Source organism: Phytophthora sojae (genome assembly GCF_000149755.1).
Source record: "Phytophthora sojae unplaced genomic scaffold PHYSOscaffold_21, whole genome shotgun sequence".
NCBI lineage: Eukaryota > Oomycota > Peronosporomycetes > Peronosporales > Peronosporaceae > Phytophthora > Phytophthora sojae.
Window position 1 is genome coordinate 106,383 of NW_009258135.1, and position 17,868 is coordinate 124,250.

Genomic DNA, 17,868 nt, shown 5'->3' on the forward strand with positions numbered 1-17,868 from the left:
TAATTTGTAGTGGCAGAGGAATAAAAGTCTTTATTCGCCAATGTACAGCGAAGACTAGCTCACTAGCTAGAGCCATTACTCCGACTACTGGCGCCATCCCTGATGCGGACAGTGCGATAGTGAAACTACATCCGCGGACTGACGAGAGGCGTCCCTCGACATCACAAATCGGCGTACTGCCTTAGGCACTGGCGTCACGGGCTTCATTATGGAGCCGACTTAGAAGCGGCTATCATTCGTGCTGACTTGGCTGCTGTGCTGAAGTCCAGAGACCACTCAAGGCCCCGTTCAACTCCAACGCTCTCTCGCAAACTAAATGCAAGAAGCGTTTTAGCTTTACAAAGAACGAGCTTATCGTTTAGGTTTCGCTATTTGAGCTGGGTGGAAGGCATGGGACGAATGCAACATGGGTTGAAGGGTTTATGTATCTTACTCGCAGTCCCGATCAGGTGGGAGGTTATACAAGAGGTTTATGGAGGAAGAGCAGTGAGCGTGTTTTCTAACATATTCTTGTTCATGAGTACCTCGACGCCAATTATGGCAGATTGTTCAGTTCAACCACGACTACGTAGCTGAACATTTACAGCAGTATGCTAATGCAATATTTAGCGAAGGCGCTCATATGTACAATGTGTGGAGTTTTATAAATGGTATCTTACGTGGAATATACAGACCAACAGCTCGTGATGACATGAGGGATGGGTTTAAATTACAAAGCCAGCAGTCATTATACAGTGGAAATCAAAGGACAAATGTGCTAAATAAAGTCTAACTCCCCTGACAGCATTATCGCACATTTCTAAGGGTCATTATAAATACAATCCAAGTGAAGCTTCGCAAGCGGGTCTCTTCAAACAGGTTTAAATGGAGCACGTGAGATATCTCTTTGTCGAATTTCTCTTTCTGTGTCGCTGCGTATGCTTCTTCCAGGCGCACGAACTGCTGAACTAGCCCAGGTAACTTATACAGTATAGTGGCCCTGTTTATTGACCACTTCTAGAAACTCCTCGATGCCACTCCCAACAGCTAAACGCAGCTCAAATGCTTGCCACTTTTTCTGTAGCAATGGCAGTCGTTCTTGAACTGGCTTCGCGTTCAGCTAAGTGCCTACAGCTCCTGACACACCTGCAGCAACATTCTCCCACGGCTGTCCTACAGGCCGTACTGGGCGCTAAACGGCTTCGCAGCACTGACCTCTCGCATAAGCTCTTTATCGCTGTTCTGATTGATACTGCCGCTGATAATTTTCGAGTGGCCCAATGCTAAAACGGAGTGACAAAGTCGCGGTCCATCTAAAATAGCTGTGCAACTCACACAGTTCACCAACGCGCTGGGCCAAACGCACGACGCGACCTCCCACGTCGACGGAGATATCCGACGTGGTCTGCGAACCCTGAGCGACTTGAGCCCTCAGGATCGCAATCTCCTGCTTCAGAGCGGCGAACTCGCGGCTCTGATGCTGCTCCACGGCAGCGACCCGCTCCTCGAGAGCCGGCCGGCCAAGGTCAACCCCAGGTTGACCATACCCGGGGCGTGTTCCCACCACCGCCGCCTCCGATCCGCGACGCCCGCGGCTCAACACGCTGGATTGTTGAGCGTATTGTGAACCATAGTATCCCAAAAACGAACCGGCAGCCGGTTCGTTATCGTATTCGTTGGAGAGGGTTTCCGCCCCACCAAGATACATGGGAGCCGCGGGACGTCCTGCTGCAGGACGTTCCGGAAATGGTGAGGGCGTACGAAGCTCACCACGCACTGCCGGCGCGAAGGTAGTGCGAGCGCTGTAGTCACCTGCAGCGCCCGAAGGCCCGCGCTCGTCGCGTTCCTCACGTGCCAGGAACTTGGCACGGAGATCTTTGAGACTCGCAGGTACACGAATCGTCGTGTACCCGTTTAGGTCGCGGTCGCTCAAGCGCGCCGCACCCGGAAGACACAACGTGCACTGTTGGTCTTCGGGCACAGCGCATGGAATACCAGCGTCCACAGAGGATCTGTGGAGCTGCTCCAGCCTCCCGCGCGTCGAGAATGTCTCGAAGCGTTCACGGGCATGCTTAACCCGTTCGCGATAAGCTTCCGGCTTCTTGTTGAAGTTCTCAACAAAAGCATTCCAACTTTGACAAAGTGCCTGCCATTCAGGCACTTTGCTGCGAGAAGAGGTCTTCTTGCTGGAGAAGTACTGGAGCTCATGGAAGAGCCCGATGTAGTAGTCGCGCCTTTGATTCGTTAACGGATCAAAGTGCTGCCCCTCCGCCACAGCATCGTCGTGGATGCCGCTGCATACGTACAGCGGGATTTCGTTTGGAGGCACGGTGTTGCCCACGCGGTCTGCGATCTCTGACGCAGACGGCATCCACGGATCACGCGCTGCCTGAGCAGCGCGCGGAGAACTTGAAGACGCCACATCACGTGGGGTACTCAAAGCCCCGGCAGCAGAGAGCGGAGTGTCGCTCTCGCCGCGCGAACGCTTCGAGCTCGAAGCGTCCGAGTCGTCTCCTTCGCGAGGGCGTCTCGACCCGGCGTGCGGGTCGAGACAATCGCTGTCGATAGACTCCTTGCGCCGGCTTGACGAGGCCTCGCCCTCTTCCATCTCCACGACGCCGTCCCCGTAGTCAACGGCGTCGTTGGCTACTGAGGAGCCTTCGAGGACAATCTCCGGCTGGGTTGTCCCCGCCGCAGGCTTGGCAGCAAGAGCGTCACGCTTTGCTTGGTGACGCTCAAAGTACTCGGGGACAGAGAACCTCTCTGTCTCCGTGGACGTCTTCTCCTCTGCTGCAGCGGCGGTCTTCTCCTTCGGCGAGCTCATTTGCGGAATGAGCTCGAGTGAGATCGAGTTTTCTTTCTCCCAACGCGAAGAATTGACGAGTGGTCAATTTCCTGATTAACGTGCCGTGACCCGGCGCGTCTAACCTTGAGGGGGGATGGTGTAACGGGGTACACGCGCAAGTGGCTACAATCAATTGCGACTCTAACAGACGCGACGTCTGTTAGAGGTTCGAAAGACTTTTTCGACTTTGGTGTAGACACACCAGAGGCTACATACATTTACGATCACCACGACGGGTGGTCCATAGAGACTTAGGATTCCTATTGGCTGAAAGCAGCATCTTTTAGCCAATGAACGACATGCATGTTAGCAGAATCCTGCCAAAAAGCCGTTGGCAGATTCCTAACTTAGAATATTGCATTTAGATGAAGTCAGAAAGCATAAAACAAAAATAGCAGTTCTCATTTAAACCCAAAAACATTATTTGGATCGTTTATTTAGATTTATCTATACTCGGAGGCCCGAGTATAACTAACTCTAGTTTAAACTAAGCCACGCTTCCTCACACACATGCGCACACGTGTAAGCTAAACTAGTGAGCAAAAGTAGGCCCATTACAATGCAGATGTCGTCAAGATAAACGACCACGAACGGTAGATGACTCAGCAGCTTGCGCATCAGGCGTGTCCACGTGCCTGGTATGCCGGTCAGACCCATGGGCGCCACGTTCCAATGATAGATCTCATGGTTCGTCCTGAATGCCGTGTACTGCTTTGACGTCGGAGACATGCGCATTTGGTGGTATCCACTCGCGAGGTCGAGAATCGAGAAGACCACTGCGCCCACCATGCGATCGAAGAGTTGTTCGATGCGCGGTCGCGGGATCTTAGCCACATCCGAGGCGGCATTCACCAAGCGATAGTCGATGACCCATCGAATCGGCATGAGCGGGTTGTTCGAGTGCAGCCACTCCAAGCAGGATGGGAACTTGCCCGTCGCGGGATCCTTATTCGGCACGCCGAAGATGTTCGATACCCAGGGAGAGTCCGACACTTCGACCCAGTTCTTCTTCAGCAGCTCTGCCACAAAAATGTCCAATGCTTCCTGCTCAACCTTCGAGAGGCGGAAGGGAGCTCGGTTGCTTGGCGTCGCACCTGGTTTCAAGACCACTTCGTGCTCGATGGAGCGGCTTGGCGGTAATCTAGGTGGCAGCTCTGCTGGAAAGCCATCTGCGAACACTTCAAGAACCGCTTGAAGCTGCAATGGCACGGACTTCACCTTGGGCGACGTCTTCACCGTGACATGATACAGTTCGACGTACTCGTCAGCCTTCACCTTCTTCTCGAACTCCGCAGCCGCAAGAACACACAGCGGCGACGCGTCTGTACCATCGTCACCTTCGTCGTCAAAGATGCGTGGTAAGGTCTGGTGTCCCAGCGCTGCTAGTGAGCTCGGTCCCAACGGCATACTGAAGTAGCGTGCCTTCACATGGTCATCGAGCTGCTGCTGCAGGTTCGGGGGAAGCGGGTGCTGAAGAAATTCCGGTTTCACTTCCACTGAAGCCACCGTCGGTCCCGCCACCTCAAGACTGCTGTTCACGGAACCGAAGTCATGTAGTACACGCTGGTTTGGGAAGCGCATCACTCCGGTTTGCCAATTGATGATCGGGTTGAACTGCACTAACCACGGGTGACCGAGAATCACGTCTTGGTTTGAAGATACCTCCCATTCAATGAGAGAAACTTCGTTGAAGGCTCTGCCAGCAAAGCAGACAGTCTCCAAACACTGCTGTGCGGTACGCGCCGGGGTTGTCGTGCCATCAGAGCGCTCGGCCGTGACCTTGGTGGCCTCAACGTAGTGTTGCGCGAGGCCCGGACGCACAATGTTGCGCTCTGCCCCACTGTCGATCAAGGCTCGCACTGCCTGGCCGTTCATCGCTCCCTTGAACCTCAACAGTTCACGATTGGGCGACAACTTCGCGTCGAGAGACATCATGTTCAGCTGCAACCGCGGTTGTCTGCGTAGGCGTCGTCATCGTCGTCGGATACGTCGTCGTCTTCAACAATACGGCGAAACGAGCCCTGGTTTGCGCGGAAAGAACCGCGCCCTTGTGGAGGACGAGATGAGCCTCGGGGGTTGTTACGCGCTGGCCTCTTAGGACACGTAGCCAGGCGGTGTCCGGGCTCCTTGCAGTAGATGCAAAGATTACTTCGCAGACACTCTTCGCGAGAGACGAAGCGCAAACTCCCGATCTCCATTGGGGTCGGCTCCTCGATGTGATGTGATGACTGCTGAAGGCGTTGTGGACCTTGGCCTCCGCGGTTCACGTTGGTTCGACGCGATCCTACAGCGTGCGTACGGTCGTACATGAGTGCAAACGAAATTGCGTCTGCCGTGTTCCTGAACTGGCGCAGCTTCACCTCTTGTTTGATCTCTACGACCAACCCCTTCTGGAAATGCATGACCTTGTCGATGTCGCTCATCTCCTCTACCTTGCACATGATGTGCCGGAAGGCCGACACGTAATCTTCAAGACAGGTGAAGTTGTTCTGGTGCAGGCGTAGGAGCTGGTCACGCAAGTGTTCTTGCCGATCGGGTGTCGTGAACTCGCTAGTCAGCGGCTCCTTGAACTGCGTGACCGGGTGCAGGAAGTTCCCGTCGTGGGAGACGTACTCGCGGTACCAAGCCGCTGCTGGTCCCTTCAAGTTTGCCACCAAGAGCGACAAGGGGCGCTGCTGCGGCGAGTCGGCGCCGTACTTGATGTTCTTCGACTCAAAGTAGAACTTGGCGCTGAAGAGGTAGTCCGCGACGTCGTCGTCCTTGGTGCCGGAGAACTTCGGCATGGCGATGCCCTCGGCCCGGTACTCGCGCGTGTCTGGCGACGAAGAGTCGGCCACCGACGGTTGCTGCTGCTGCGAGGTGGATTGCTGCTGCTGCTGCTGTTGCAGTGTCGCCACCATCTGGCGCTGCAGCTCGGCTGTATGTGCCATGAACTGCTGCTGCTCGTGCATCATCGCCGCGAGCGAGGCGAACATCTGCTGCACGCTGTCCGCGTGTTGCATCGCTGCTTCATCCATGTTTGTGCCTACGCTAGACACGTCGTCAATAGATGGCTGGGGCGCGCAAGCTCCTCAGCCAAATCCATCAAAGTTTGAAGTCGCAGGCACTCCCTGGAGCGCTGCTTCCGACAATGTCTGTAAGCCCCAACGAAGTCACAGAAGCTCGTCCTGGAGCTCTGTTTCCGACAATCAACAAGCGGAAACCACTCAGCGAGCAAAACCTTCAAGTGCTGATGAGGTCACCGAAGAACCTCAAGTCACCGCAGTCACCAGAAGCCAAGCTCGGCGAGTGAGGTTCGAAGATCCCGAAGTGCAACGGCACACTAACCACGGTGACGTGAGAGGTCAGGAGGTTGAACAGACGGAGCCAGAAGAGACGCCAACCCGTCCAGACAACGCATCAGAGTCAGCGAGCGGAGCAAACGAAGCACAAGATGCAAACGACAACATCGTCACCAACGGACCAGCTCCTGCTACTCCAAGTGATTTGCCCCCCACACACGTGGCAGACTGCTGGGGTATAGCTTGACCAGCAGCTCGCGCCCTTCGGCGCTCGCCCCCCAACTCCCCCGCTAATAGGAGGCGGCAAGCAACGTAAAGGAAAAGGATACAACACCCCCAACAAGGCAACAACTCCGGATCTGGTATATTACTTATCGGATCCACAAGATCTACGGCCAAGACCAAGGATCGACCTACCCAGACCCGCGTGAAGGAACCCCCACTGCGGATCTACCCCAACATCTCCCCAAGTCCCCGCCAAGGACGTTCAAGCTCACCCCCCCCCCTGCGCATCTCGTGTCAACGAGAGAGCAGATCCAGCCCACCGACGGGTACACAAGGTGAGCCCCTCAGCAACCCTACGGTTATCGGAGTACCCCCTCCGTTAGTCGGTGTCTGGGCGCAGTGTGTGAGTGTGGGATCCCTGCTAATTCCAGCGGATCCACTCCACCACACTCCCTTCCGCCTCTCGAAGGTTGAGCAGGAAGCATTGGACATTTTTGTGGCAGAGCTGCTGAAGAAGAACTGGGTCGAAGTGTCGGACTCTCCCTGGGTATCGAACATCTTCGGCGTGCCGAATAAGGATCCCGCGACGGGCAAGTTCCCATCCTGCTTGGAGTGGCTGCACTCGAACAACCCGCTCATGCCGATTCGATGGGTCATCGACTATCGCTTGGTGAATGCCGCCTCGGATGTGGCTGAGATCCCGCGACCGCGCATCGAACAACTCTTCGATCGCATGGTGGGCGCAGTGGTCTTCTCGATTCTCGACCTCGCGAGTGGATACCACCAAATGCGCATGTCTCCGACGTCAAAGCAGTACACGGCATTCAGGACGAACCATGAGATCTATCATTGGAACGTGGCGCCCATGGGTCTGACCGGCATACCAGGCACGTGGACACGCCTGATGCGCAAGCTGCTGAGTCATCTACCGTTCGTGGTCGTTTATCTTGACGACATCTGCATCTTCTCGCGATCGATGGCTGACCACGTTGAGCACTTACGGCAAGTCTGCGAAGTCCTTCGCACTAACAAGCTTTACGCCCGTCCTGACAAGTGCGACTTCGGACAAGCCTCGGTTGACTTCCTTGGCCACAGCATCTCTGCTGATGGGTTGCACGTGGACGCTCGCAAGACTCGAGCCATCGGAGAGTTGTCCGAGCCTTGCAACATCAAGGACCTCCAACGCTTCTTGGTCCTCGACGGGTACTATCGTCGCTTCATCCACCAGTTTGCAACCTTGGTACTACCCCTGAGCTCTCTGGTCAAGAAGGATGTCGCTTGGGTATGGAATGAACACCAGCGCCAAGCTTTCAACGCCATTAAGCTCGCGCTCCAGCTAGCACCGGTGTTTCGTCCACCGGACTTTGAAATAACATTCATCGCGACAACGGATGCCAGCCATGCGTGCATTGGTGGAGTGCTCTCTCAGATGCATGATGGCAACGATCTCCCCGTGGCTTTCTTCAGCAAGAAGCTGGGACCTCGCGAGCTGAACTGGCCTGTTCACGAGAAGGAGCTCTTTGCGATCAAGCAGGCGCTTACACGTTGGCGTCATTACCTCCATGGAGTCTCGTTTGAAGTGTACACGGACAACTCGGCGTGCAAGTGGTTTTTGCAGCATCCACGCCTGTCGGGCCGCCTGGCCCGCTGGCTCGACTTCTTTGCGTCCTTCCAGTTCAGTCTGCATCATCGTCCAGGAGCTTTGAATGTCGTTGCGGACGCGTTGTCGCGCCCCCCCCTGATGCTTCATCGAGTCTGGGGGAGGGACCGGAGGATTGTGAGTCCATGTCCGAGCCGATTGCAGTGTGTACGGCGTGTTTGACCTCTACCACATGCACGAACATTCGAGACGTGGTCTCACGACGTACCATGGCTACGGCGAAGCTCCAAAGCATACCGTCCCGGGATCAAGCTGTGATGCTTGCCGTCAAACAGCCAGCCACAAAGGCGCTCGGAGTTGGCACAGCACAGTGGCGCATGAGGTTGAATGCAGCGTCAATGGAGGACAGCACGGTGATCAGCTCACTTCAGCTGGATAACCAAACGAAGCGGGCATTTCAGAAGGCATACGGCAGAGATCCAGTCTTCAAGCCACTGTGGAAGTCAGGACGCTCGTCGGAAGAGTACGAAGTCATTCGCGGGCTGATCTACTTGAAGAGTGACGACAATCTACGACGCCTTTGTGTACCAAACAACCGGAAACTTCGGCTCGATGTCATCCACAACGCGCACGATGCTGCCATTATGGCGCACCCTGGGATCCGCCGCACACAGCTAGCTGCAGCTCAGAGGTACTTCTGGCCGAGCATGGACCTGGATATCAAAGCCTACGTGCAGAGTTGCGAGTCTTGCATGAGGTACAAGTCGAGCACGGGGCGGAAGTCAGGCAAGCTTCAACCAATTCCGTTACCGGCAGCTTGTTGGGATGTTGTCTCGACTGACTTCATCACGCATTTGCCAGTATCCGACGGCTTTGATGCGATCATGGTTGTGGTGGACAAGTTGTCAAAGCGTCCAGTCTACATCCCGACGCACACCACAGCGACCGCGGAAGACACTGCCAAGCTGTTCTTCAACAATGTCATCCGGTACTATGGAATCCCATCGACCATCATCTCCGACCGCGACCCAAAGTTCACGTCGAAGTTCTGGAAAGCACTTGTGCAGCTGATGAAGATCAAGACAGCGATGACGACTGCCCACCGAGCGCAGGCCGACGGCCAAACTGAGCGTCAGAATCGGACTCTCGAGGACTCGTTGCGATGCTCTATCTCGTACCATAGCAACGACTGGAATGAGCACCTGCCCATGATTGAGTATGCGCACGCAACACTGGTGTTCAGCTCGTCGAAGCTGTCGCCCTTCTTCGTCGACACCGGCCGTCACCCTATGAACCCATTGGGTAGTGCGGAGAGCGATCAGCCGGTGGCGAGGTCTCGTGTGGAATACGCCTCTCGATTTGTTCAGCATCGTTAAGAGGTGATCGAACGTGCTCGGAAGAATCTGTTGGATGCGCAAGAGGCTCAAAAGAAGTTCTACGACCGGCGTCGTGCAGCAAACCCATTCAAGGTCGGTGATCTAGCCTTGCTGTCGACGCAGGACCTGAACATCTCGCACACCACCGCGGAAACGACTCTTCGCTCACGGAAGTTCATCTCGCGCTTCATCGGTCCTTACCCGATCCTGGAACTTCACGGCAACGTCGCGCTGCTGGATCTACCGGCCAACTTGAAGCACATCAGCCCACGCTTCAACATCGACAAGCTCAAGGTATACAACAGCAACCCGGATCGCTTCGTCGGTCGTGTGATCCCGAAGTCGACTCCCGTGATTTTCGACGACACTACACGTTGTCGACGCTCTGATCAAGAAGCGCATCTTCAACCGCCAACCTGAGTACTTGGTCAAGTGGCACGGGCTCCCTCACCATGAGAACACGTGGGAACGCGAGTGCGACATCAAACACGTCAGCCACTGGCAAGCGCTGCTCAAAGATCTTCACCAACGCAATCGAGTGGCACGGGCCTAGTGGAATTCTCTTCAACAGAGGTTTCACGATACTGTTCCTTACACCGAGGGTCTGCGGTACTACCAACTTCAACTTCGGCGACTTCAACGTTCAAGGTGCTGGGACTCGCTCAAGTCGGGGGGGGGGGGGGAGTGTAATGATCTGCACGTGCAAGAGCAGAACACAACAACATCATCAGTTGAGTCCGCACGCAGAGAGCCCAAGTCGTCGTCTGCATACTCACCGGTTGCACAAGCTCCTGATCCGGCACGCCTCAGCCAACCACTTCATGTTTAGGACCGAGCGCCATGAGCGCGCCCCCGGGTAGATGGATAGCAGCAAACAGACAAAGACATCAATTCAGTTTCCATTTTACTCGCAACACAACAAGCACAACCAGAACCTTACAGTCCTAATCTACCGCTCTCGCCGTACTGTCAATTGCCGCTAATAGGGCAACTTGTGAACAATATTTCAGTGTACTTGGGCGGATCCACACACCGACGCGAAACTGCCTGAAAGCTGCCAAAACAAACAAGGCTGCGATTAAGGTTACTAGTCAAGCTATTCGGGAACGCGATCGCCAAGAAGCGGGTGCAAGCGTATCAGCAGAATGGTCAATTGATGACGATGATGAAGTCGTGGAGGAGGACAGCGAGGGCAACAAGTACACGGGCCGTATTATTCGACCGGTGGAGCTCGAATTTCGAGGTGATAACTGGGCAAATACATCGGCGTCAACTCGAACAGCAACGGGTAGAACGACTCACGCAGCAGGTCGTCCATCTCCAGCTGCATTTCCATCCGCGTCTCGAAACCCAGCGGCTGACGCTTTCAGTCGTCCAGATGTGAGCTCAAGCCGTGCGCCTCCTACCCCAAGTCGTCTCCACCTCATATCGAGAAATGTGCCAGCAGCTCTCAGCCATTCAGGTTCGCGTGCTGGGCTTCCTCCTCGCATTTGAGGTAGCACATCAATCCACCGTCGGCTGTTGGATTTTTCAAGTTTTGAAACGGAGTTGGGATAACCGCGCAGCAGTTCCAGAGTCAGAAAGCGTTGTTGAGGAGCCACAAGTCGAGCCATTTTCTGAGCAAGACAACAACGGACAAGACAACAACCAACGAGACAATCAACCCGACTACAAGAGCACACGATCTCCTTGCCAACTGGGCCGCGGTTTTTGCTTAAGTGCCGGGTCCTCAGCCTCCTCCTGAAAGGGCCGATAACGATTCGGATGTCACAATGGAAGAAGCCACAGACGACATAATGACGAGCGATGAACATCTTCGTAGCCAGCCTTTTCCCGACTTTAACGACACCACTTTTCCACAAGAGCCGAGGACACCTCCAGGTCTGAGAGGAATGAAGACATCACTGGTAGCTTTGTTCACCCTACCGAGCAGCGTGTAGCATGGAGCCAACGTCGAAGCGTATCCAGCTTCAAGTGCTCCACTTTCCCAGAAAGGTTACGCCGCTACTGTTGGAGTACCTGGACCTGCAACGCGTCAAGTGGCAAGCACTTTGTCTGATTGATCGAAGCATCACGCGTCGACTAGCATAGTGCGTTCCAAACGTCGATTAGCAGTAACTCAAACATCGGTCATGGCAATTAGTTGTGAAGACAATATATACGACATACATTGTACATGAAGTACACTTTAATAAAGTGTATAAAGTGACTTTATTACTACTATCCTTCTCTTTATCTTCGCTGTTGAGGTACGATGAATCGCAAGCTTGGCGGGGCATCCTGAGCGCTCTTGTGGTCGTTCGCTTGCTCGCAGGGCGTTAGGCAGCAACTGCTAAGCGAGCTCAGTGAGCCAGAAAACGAGTGGGTAGACGGCGACTGCGGAAAGAGCGCAGCAAACCGCGGACAGGATGCGAGGACGCGGAGATCTAGCATTTTGAAGAGCTCGTTGAAGCGTTATTATTTATATCAGCTGATACACGTGGTAAATTGGTTCCCTCGGCAAATTGGTGCGGTATTGGATAATGCACCCCGAAAACGCCCCAAATCCCAAAAAAATTCCCAAATGATTTAAGACCGTGGCAACGTTTTGGTACATATTTAGGACATGTGATATCTGGCAGCGTAGGAAGCAGTAGGAAGCGTCCAAACCGAAGACTGAAGACGGAGTGTGCAGATGCAGGTAAAGCAGATAATGATGCATTAGACCGAAGGCTTATCGGACTGACAAGTAGAACTAAATGCAGGCGATCTGTCTACAGGGAGCCTAGAGGAAGGTCGTCAATGTGATGGGAATTTCGCGTGCATCGAACCAATCGATGTTCCGTGCGTGTGCTTCTGCTCCAGTGTTCGAGATGCAGCAGGACTCCAGCGAATCGTACACAAGTACGCGTGGCAGCAGCCACTCAGATATTACAGGACAGAATAACCTTCAGTATGAAAGAGCAGCACAGGGCGGACACTCGCGCGTTGGCTCTCGTCTGCGGACTTAGCGACGGGTCTGCGGGGGGCCCGCCCCTCTCTCGCTTCGCTCGGGGGGCGCCGCTGCACGGCCTGCCCCACCCTCTTGTCCCTTACGGCTGCTACTTAAAACCTGTTGCAGAAATACTGAATGACCTGTTGCCCCAAAATCTACTGAATTCCTGCTGCCATAGTCTGAATGCCTGTTGCGTTGGTTAGGTGAGATTGGGACAACAGAAATTCAGGGCTGAATAGCTGTTAGAGTAATTAAGATCAAAAAGTTGATGTCATTATAATGTAGCTGCGAGCTATTGTGTGCGCCTCATCAACGTGCTGGGGGTTAAGGCTCAAAACCACCAAGGTCACCATCGTGAGCGACGACATGCTGCGCAGTGTGTCGGCCGGCGAGGTCAAGTGCGTGGCTACAGTGGTGGAGCTCGGTATGAGGTACATGAAAGATCAACACGAGACTCGACAACGCCGCCACCCACGAGATTACCAATAAGCAATGGGCATGACCAACTCTACGCAAGACACTGGTCATCTCGCTGCTACAGTCAGTGCCCAAAGTAATTAAGCTGTTCAACGAGGTCATTCTGAACAAGGGCGAGGCGGACTGCGCGACTAACTCGCTGGGCTACTTCGAGAGTCTGGGTTTTGTGTGTCCGCCCGCCCGAGACATTGCCGACAGTTTGCAAGACTGGATACCGCCGAACAGTGCAAGTACAGGTACGAGGGCGAGCTCCTGCGCTGCGTGGCGTACTTCCCGCAGCGCGCGAGCGAGTTCGTCGATATCTTCCGCGCGTCTAGCACCTACGCGGGCACGATGTGAGCACTGAAGGTGCAGCACCAGCTCGCGGGCTAGCTGAGAGTTTCGTGCTCGGAAGAATGGTCTACTGTGTGGTCATCTGCTACTACTTGATCGTGTTGTTACTGACGAATCTGGTACTCGCGGCTTGGTTCTCCTTGCTGCATATTTCCATATCGCTAAGCCGGGTTCGACCCTCAGTATCACCTTCTTGATCCTGATCACCGCCTCCGGTATCCGGTTAGCTTGCGCGGTGCCGACGTGCAAGTCGCAGTGAACCCGTATCGCGCGGGCGAGTTCGACTTGCGCGTGTACGACGGCCTCAACTACAGCACACAATTCAACAAGAAGATGGACGCGTACTAAATATCTATTGAAATCGACCGGGCTTGTATGAGAACTTCGAGAAAGCGACTGTGCCGTCAGAAGACCCGTCAGAAGTGAGGACGGCGTATGCTCTGGTTGCGGCCTAGGCCACCATATCAGCAACGCGCGAGGTGTGCTGCGCCCAAATAACCAAAGGGGTCCCTCAATCTACTTATAGTGATCAGCCGTACCATACCGGGCTCTGGTGGGGACATTCAGGGCAGGCAAAACTATGCTTATGGATGTGATCACCGTCCGAAAGACTTGAGGCATCACCAACGCAAAGCTCCTATTCAAAGGCAATGAAGTTACTGTTCGGTAGCACATGGGCTCCTGCGAGCAGATGGACATCCACTCAGACGCAACGACAAATAAAAAAAATTGAGCACGTCCCTCCACTAGGACAGCCGTATCCTGTACAGCAAAAAAAAACACGGTGAACGAGTGTATGCGGACACGATCGTGGGCGACAACTCGGTGGAGCAGATAAAGCCGCTCAAGCCCTGCGCAGCATGTCGTCGCTCACGATGGTGACCTTGGTGGTTTTGAGCCTTAACCCCCAGCACGTTGATGAGGCGCACACAATAGCTCGCAGCTACATTATGATGACATCAACTTTTTGATCTTAATTACTCTAACAGCTATTCAGCCCTGAATTTCTGTTGTCCCAATCTCACCTAACCAACGCAACAGGCATTCAGACTATGGCAGCAGGAATTCAGTAGATTTTGGGGCAACAGGTCATTCAGTATTTCTGCAACAAGTTTTAAGATTTTTCCACTATATAGACGATGATCAGTCACCTCCGTTTTGGTACATATTTGGGATAGTTTTATGAGGATGCAGTCGTATACTTGGCCCCAAATTCTCTGGATTTTATATCCAGAGTCCATCCAGGCATGCCAATGGCGGTCCTAATACACGGAAACTAAATACCCTGACCAATCAGATTTATAACGTTGGACAAAAAGCTGATTCTTACCTTCGACAATATATATCCAGCTGTGTTATGATATTATGCTCGTATGTTGACCCATCCAGTGAAGATTGAGACAACATGCCTAGGAAATGTTCTTCTCTGTCAGATCAAATAAAGTATTGTCAAAATCGATTTATCTGCCAGGAAGTCGGGGAAAATACATATTACCCGTGGCAAATGATAAATCCATCCTACTCGAGCAACATGACGGATGCCCGCCAAGTCGGCCGAGAGCTCTGCATCGCATTAAGTCGACCGAGAGCTCTGCATCACCTTTCGCTCCAGCCCCTCCTCGTGCAGCTCGAGTTCATGTGGCTAAAGACTTTCGGATTCGTGAAGAGCTTGTTAGAGCGATAACTGACTCCCGTGTTGTCTCGAGGAGGCTTTTGGAGACCACATGAAGAAGTTTGCTCCGTACAACTCGTTCACATGTTACCGGTTCTCGCGCATTAACGGCGGTGCTACTGTCACCCGCTTCGTAGCCTATGTTGTTAGGCTTCTTACAAGCTTTCTTGCCGACAATTGGCACGAGTCAGCTTGTCTCCATACTGTTGCTGTCACGAGAAGAACATGATAAGATGCTCCAGTCATTGTGGTCCTGTGATCACTGGCAGTCCTTCGGCAAAGCTACAGCAACGCGCAGCAATGGATGAAGATATTTGAATTTGAATTTGTTGCGGTTTAGACGGCTAACTACACCCAATGCCGCGCACTGCTGCAGCGTCGCCTACGGATCACGTGCCTCCGGGGCACGAGCCCGCGGTAGTAGCCCAAACACACGGGCACACGTCACTCAAACGCCACTACGGCATGTGAGCAAAGTATACCCCTACGATATCCAAGTGCTAAAAGAAATATAAACCCCCTCCTTTCGCGCTTCGTCGATCCGGAGTTCACCACCTCCAGGCGTCCCTCCAACACGTCGTTCCCCCTTGCCCGCCGCACACCTTCGCTCTCTTCTCGCGCTCCACTGATCCGACGTTCACCACTGCACCACGCTCGTCGGAATCATATCCCAACACCACCCTTGCCTTGCAAGGCAGCATGGTCAGCAGCCTGCACTCTCTCCGCCGTCTCGATCCGGCGTCCACCACCTTGACGCATCCCTTCAACACCTTGTTCACCCTTGTCCCTCACTTCTGCCTTGCACTACGTCGATCCAGTTCTCACCACTGCGCCACGCTCTCTTCGCTGTCTTGTGCTGCGTTGTTAGGCCATGAGTTGCTTCTGCGTTGCTTACCGTTTTGCTTAGCCTGTTTTGGCACTAGGCCGGCACCCTTCGTCGACCCTGGCCACCTTGAAGATCCCATTGCTGTCGTCTTGCTCCTTCCTGGGCTCCCGAGGCCCAGGAAGGCCAAGGACCCAGAGATCCTTGGAGGCGACCCCTGACACTTCTCTGCGACCCGTCAAATTTTGGAATCCAGCAATGGATGAAGATAAATGAGTTCACCGCAACAAATCTAAATCCAAATGCTCCCGCGGTCTAGTCGTTCAGATTGGATAGCGCCGGCTTGATCAAACTGTAAAACTGTAGTATGAAATAATACCAAGCATCCCATGTAAATGCACATGCTGCTGTGCTGCGCGGCGCAACCTGCGCCCAGCGCGTATAAAATTGTGAATCTGTCTTTGGTAGGAATCACTAGGCACCTAGTCCACAAATTAGTAGCGATAGTACTAATGTAGCACATTCGAAGTATTACAATACCATAGTAATAGTACTTGTGTAGTGTTCATGTAGTGACCATTCACACAATTAATATAGCAAATTGCGAGTGTATTTTCAACCCTTTATATTTTTTTTCTAGATAGCCGCTACACTTCTTCCAACGCTCGTGTTTGGTAGACAGCGTTTGTGCGAACATTGCTAGGGAATGTCAGTAATATTTTGAATATCAGTATTCAAAGGGCTTACTATGTGTGGTAGTCTGACCAATCCTTCCTGACGCTCAGAACACGATGACATTCATAAAGCACTGACCTTTTAAGCTCCGTGGTGAATTGTCTTGACTTGCTTCTTTATCTAACGGAGCCAACAGGGTGAGCGAGATAAGATCCGTGCCACAAGTGACAGCAAGCTATCCGATGTTGATAGTATTGACACGTGACCGTACTACATTGATACATGTAAGTACAAGAAATGATTTTAAAATCCAGAGCTGTTCCGGGCGAATGCACGGCTTTGTATGTACCTAAATGTTACAGAGACAATTCATTATTTGGAACATTTGGGGCGATTTGGGCACATATTTGGGACGCATTATCAGCTTCCAGTGGTGCCTGTACCCTTACGTATGGGGGGAAATTCTGCGCGAAGACGGTTTCGGCAAGGGAATGCTCCGCACCGACAAGTGGAAGGATCAGTACAGTCACCTGACAGTTTAACAAGAGGTTCCCGCCGACCTTCACGGACTCTGCCGACGGGGAGATGCTTCTTCAGTGCCATTCGGATTGCTTGCCACGTTCTCGGCGACTGCAGCATTGTGCCGCTACATCTAATTAATGATTTCGAAGCTAAGCACCTGCAAAAGAACGCTGAGGAGCAGCAGGAAGGCACTTTAAACGCAAGCGATTTCTGTCGTGAGCGCCGCGCAGCGACACACGGCGGGGGAAAGTAGCCATGATAGTGAGGACTTGGGCGCGCCAACGTGCATGGGCACCTTGGCACGGTCTAATATTAATTGACGGCTTCTTGCTGCCGAGCGCTGCGGTGCTTCGGCTGCGGGGCTGCAGTGGTGGAGGCCTGGGGGGATGACAGCGCTCCATGCATCCGTTGGGTCTTGGTTGCTCTTGGCATGGCACTGGGGTGGGCAGGATCCACGTCTTCAACCTCGCCACTTATCCGTCGAGCGCCGAGGTCACTATCTCATGGATGCCAAAGGTGGTGACTTGGCCACTTCAACCTACGATCACCAAAAGCGGCAACAATACGAGCAGGTTAGCGCTGCATGATCGTACTTTTCGAGAGGGCATCGCCACTGTGGTGTAGTAGCACGCACAAAATCGTCAGATGTGGCACCCTAGCTACAAACACAACAACAGCCGAGGTAGTCGGCCCTTGTGGGCCTGCGCTGAGATGTCCCCCAGCGGTTCGGCCCTTCCGGGACAGTGATGTCTCGTCCTCGCCGAGACCAAGTACCCCAAGCCAGTCAATCACGGAAGCCAGCTGAGTTACCTGACTCCGGAATTAGAAATCCCGTGCCCTCCGCCAAAGGACGGACGACGGCCCTCGCGGGCTTTTACGGGTCGCCGAGAGCAAAGGCTTCTCGACTCAGCAATCAGTGCCCGGGACGTACGGGAACACCGGCTCGCAACGGTGGCGAGACTTTTCCTTCGCGCTTGGCGAGACACGCGCCCAACCCGAGCCGACCTTAATCTCTTGGCGCTACCAGTCAACACCCTACAAGCTATGCCTCTCGGGTGCTGACAGCAGACATAATCCGGCCCGTGC

General features: G+C 53.7%; 4 protein-coding genes across 4 annotated transcripts; 2 read left to right on the forward strand and 2 right to left on the reverse strand.

Moving 5' to 3' along the window:
• Positions 1-1,152: 1,152 nt before the first annotated feature.
• On the reverse strand, positions 1,153-2,803 carry PHYSODRAFT_259350 (hypothetical protein; the record flags this gene model as incomplete). Its single annotated transcript, XM_009541267.1, has 2 exons — positions 1,153-1,262; positions 1,315-2,803. 2 exons carry the CDS (start codon positions 2,801-2,803, stop codon positions 1,153-1,155), a joined length of 1,599 nt encoding a protein of 532 aa, XP_009539562.1.
• Positions 2,804-4,483: 1,680 nt separating this feature from the next.
• On the reverse strand, positions 4,484-5,607 carry PHYSODRAFT_389049 (hypothetical protein; the record flags this gene model as incomplete). The annotated part of the gene is made up of 4 exons (XM_009541268.1): positions 4,484-4,781; positions 4,841-5,052; positions 5,113-5,331; positions 5,434-5,607. Coding segments are annotated over 4 exons (903 nt in total), but the record flags the coding sequence as incomplete, so codon positions are not given.
• Positions 5,608-10,741: 5,134 nt separating this feature from the next.
• On the forward strand, positions 10,742-11,050 carry PHYSODRAFT_307990 (hypothetical protein; the record flags this gene model as incomplete). The annotated part of the gene is made up of 1 exon (XM_009541269.1): positions 10,742-11,050. One exon carries the CDS (start codon positions 10,742-10,744, stop codon positions 11,048-11,050), a length of 309 nt encoding a protein of 102 aa, XP_009539564.1.
• Positions 11,051-12,788: 1,738 nt separating this feature from the next.
• Positions 12,789-12,965, forward strand: PHYSODRAFT_421621 (hypothetical protein; the record flags this gene model as incomplete). Its single annotated transcript, XM_009541270.1, has 1 exon — positions 12,789-12,965. A coding segment is annotated over one exon (177 nt), but the record flags the coding sequence as incomplete, so codon positions are not given.
• Positions 12,966-17,868: the final 4,903 nt, after the last annotated feature.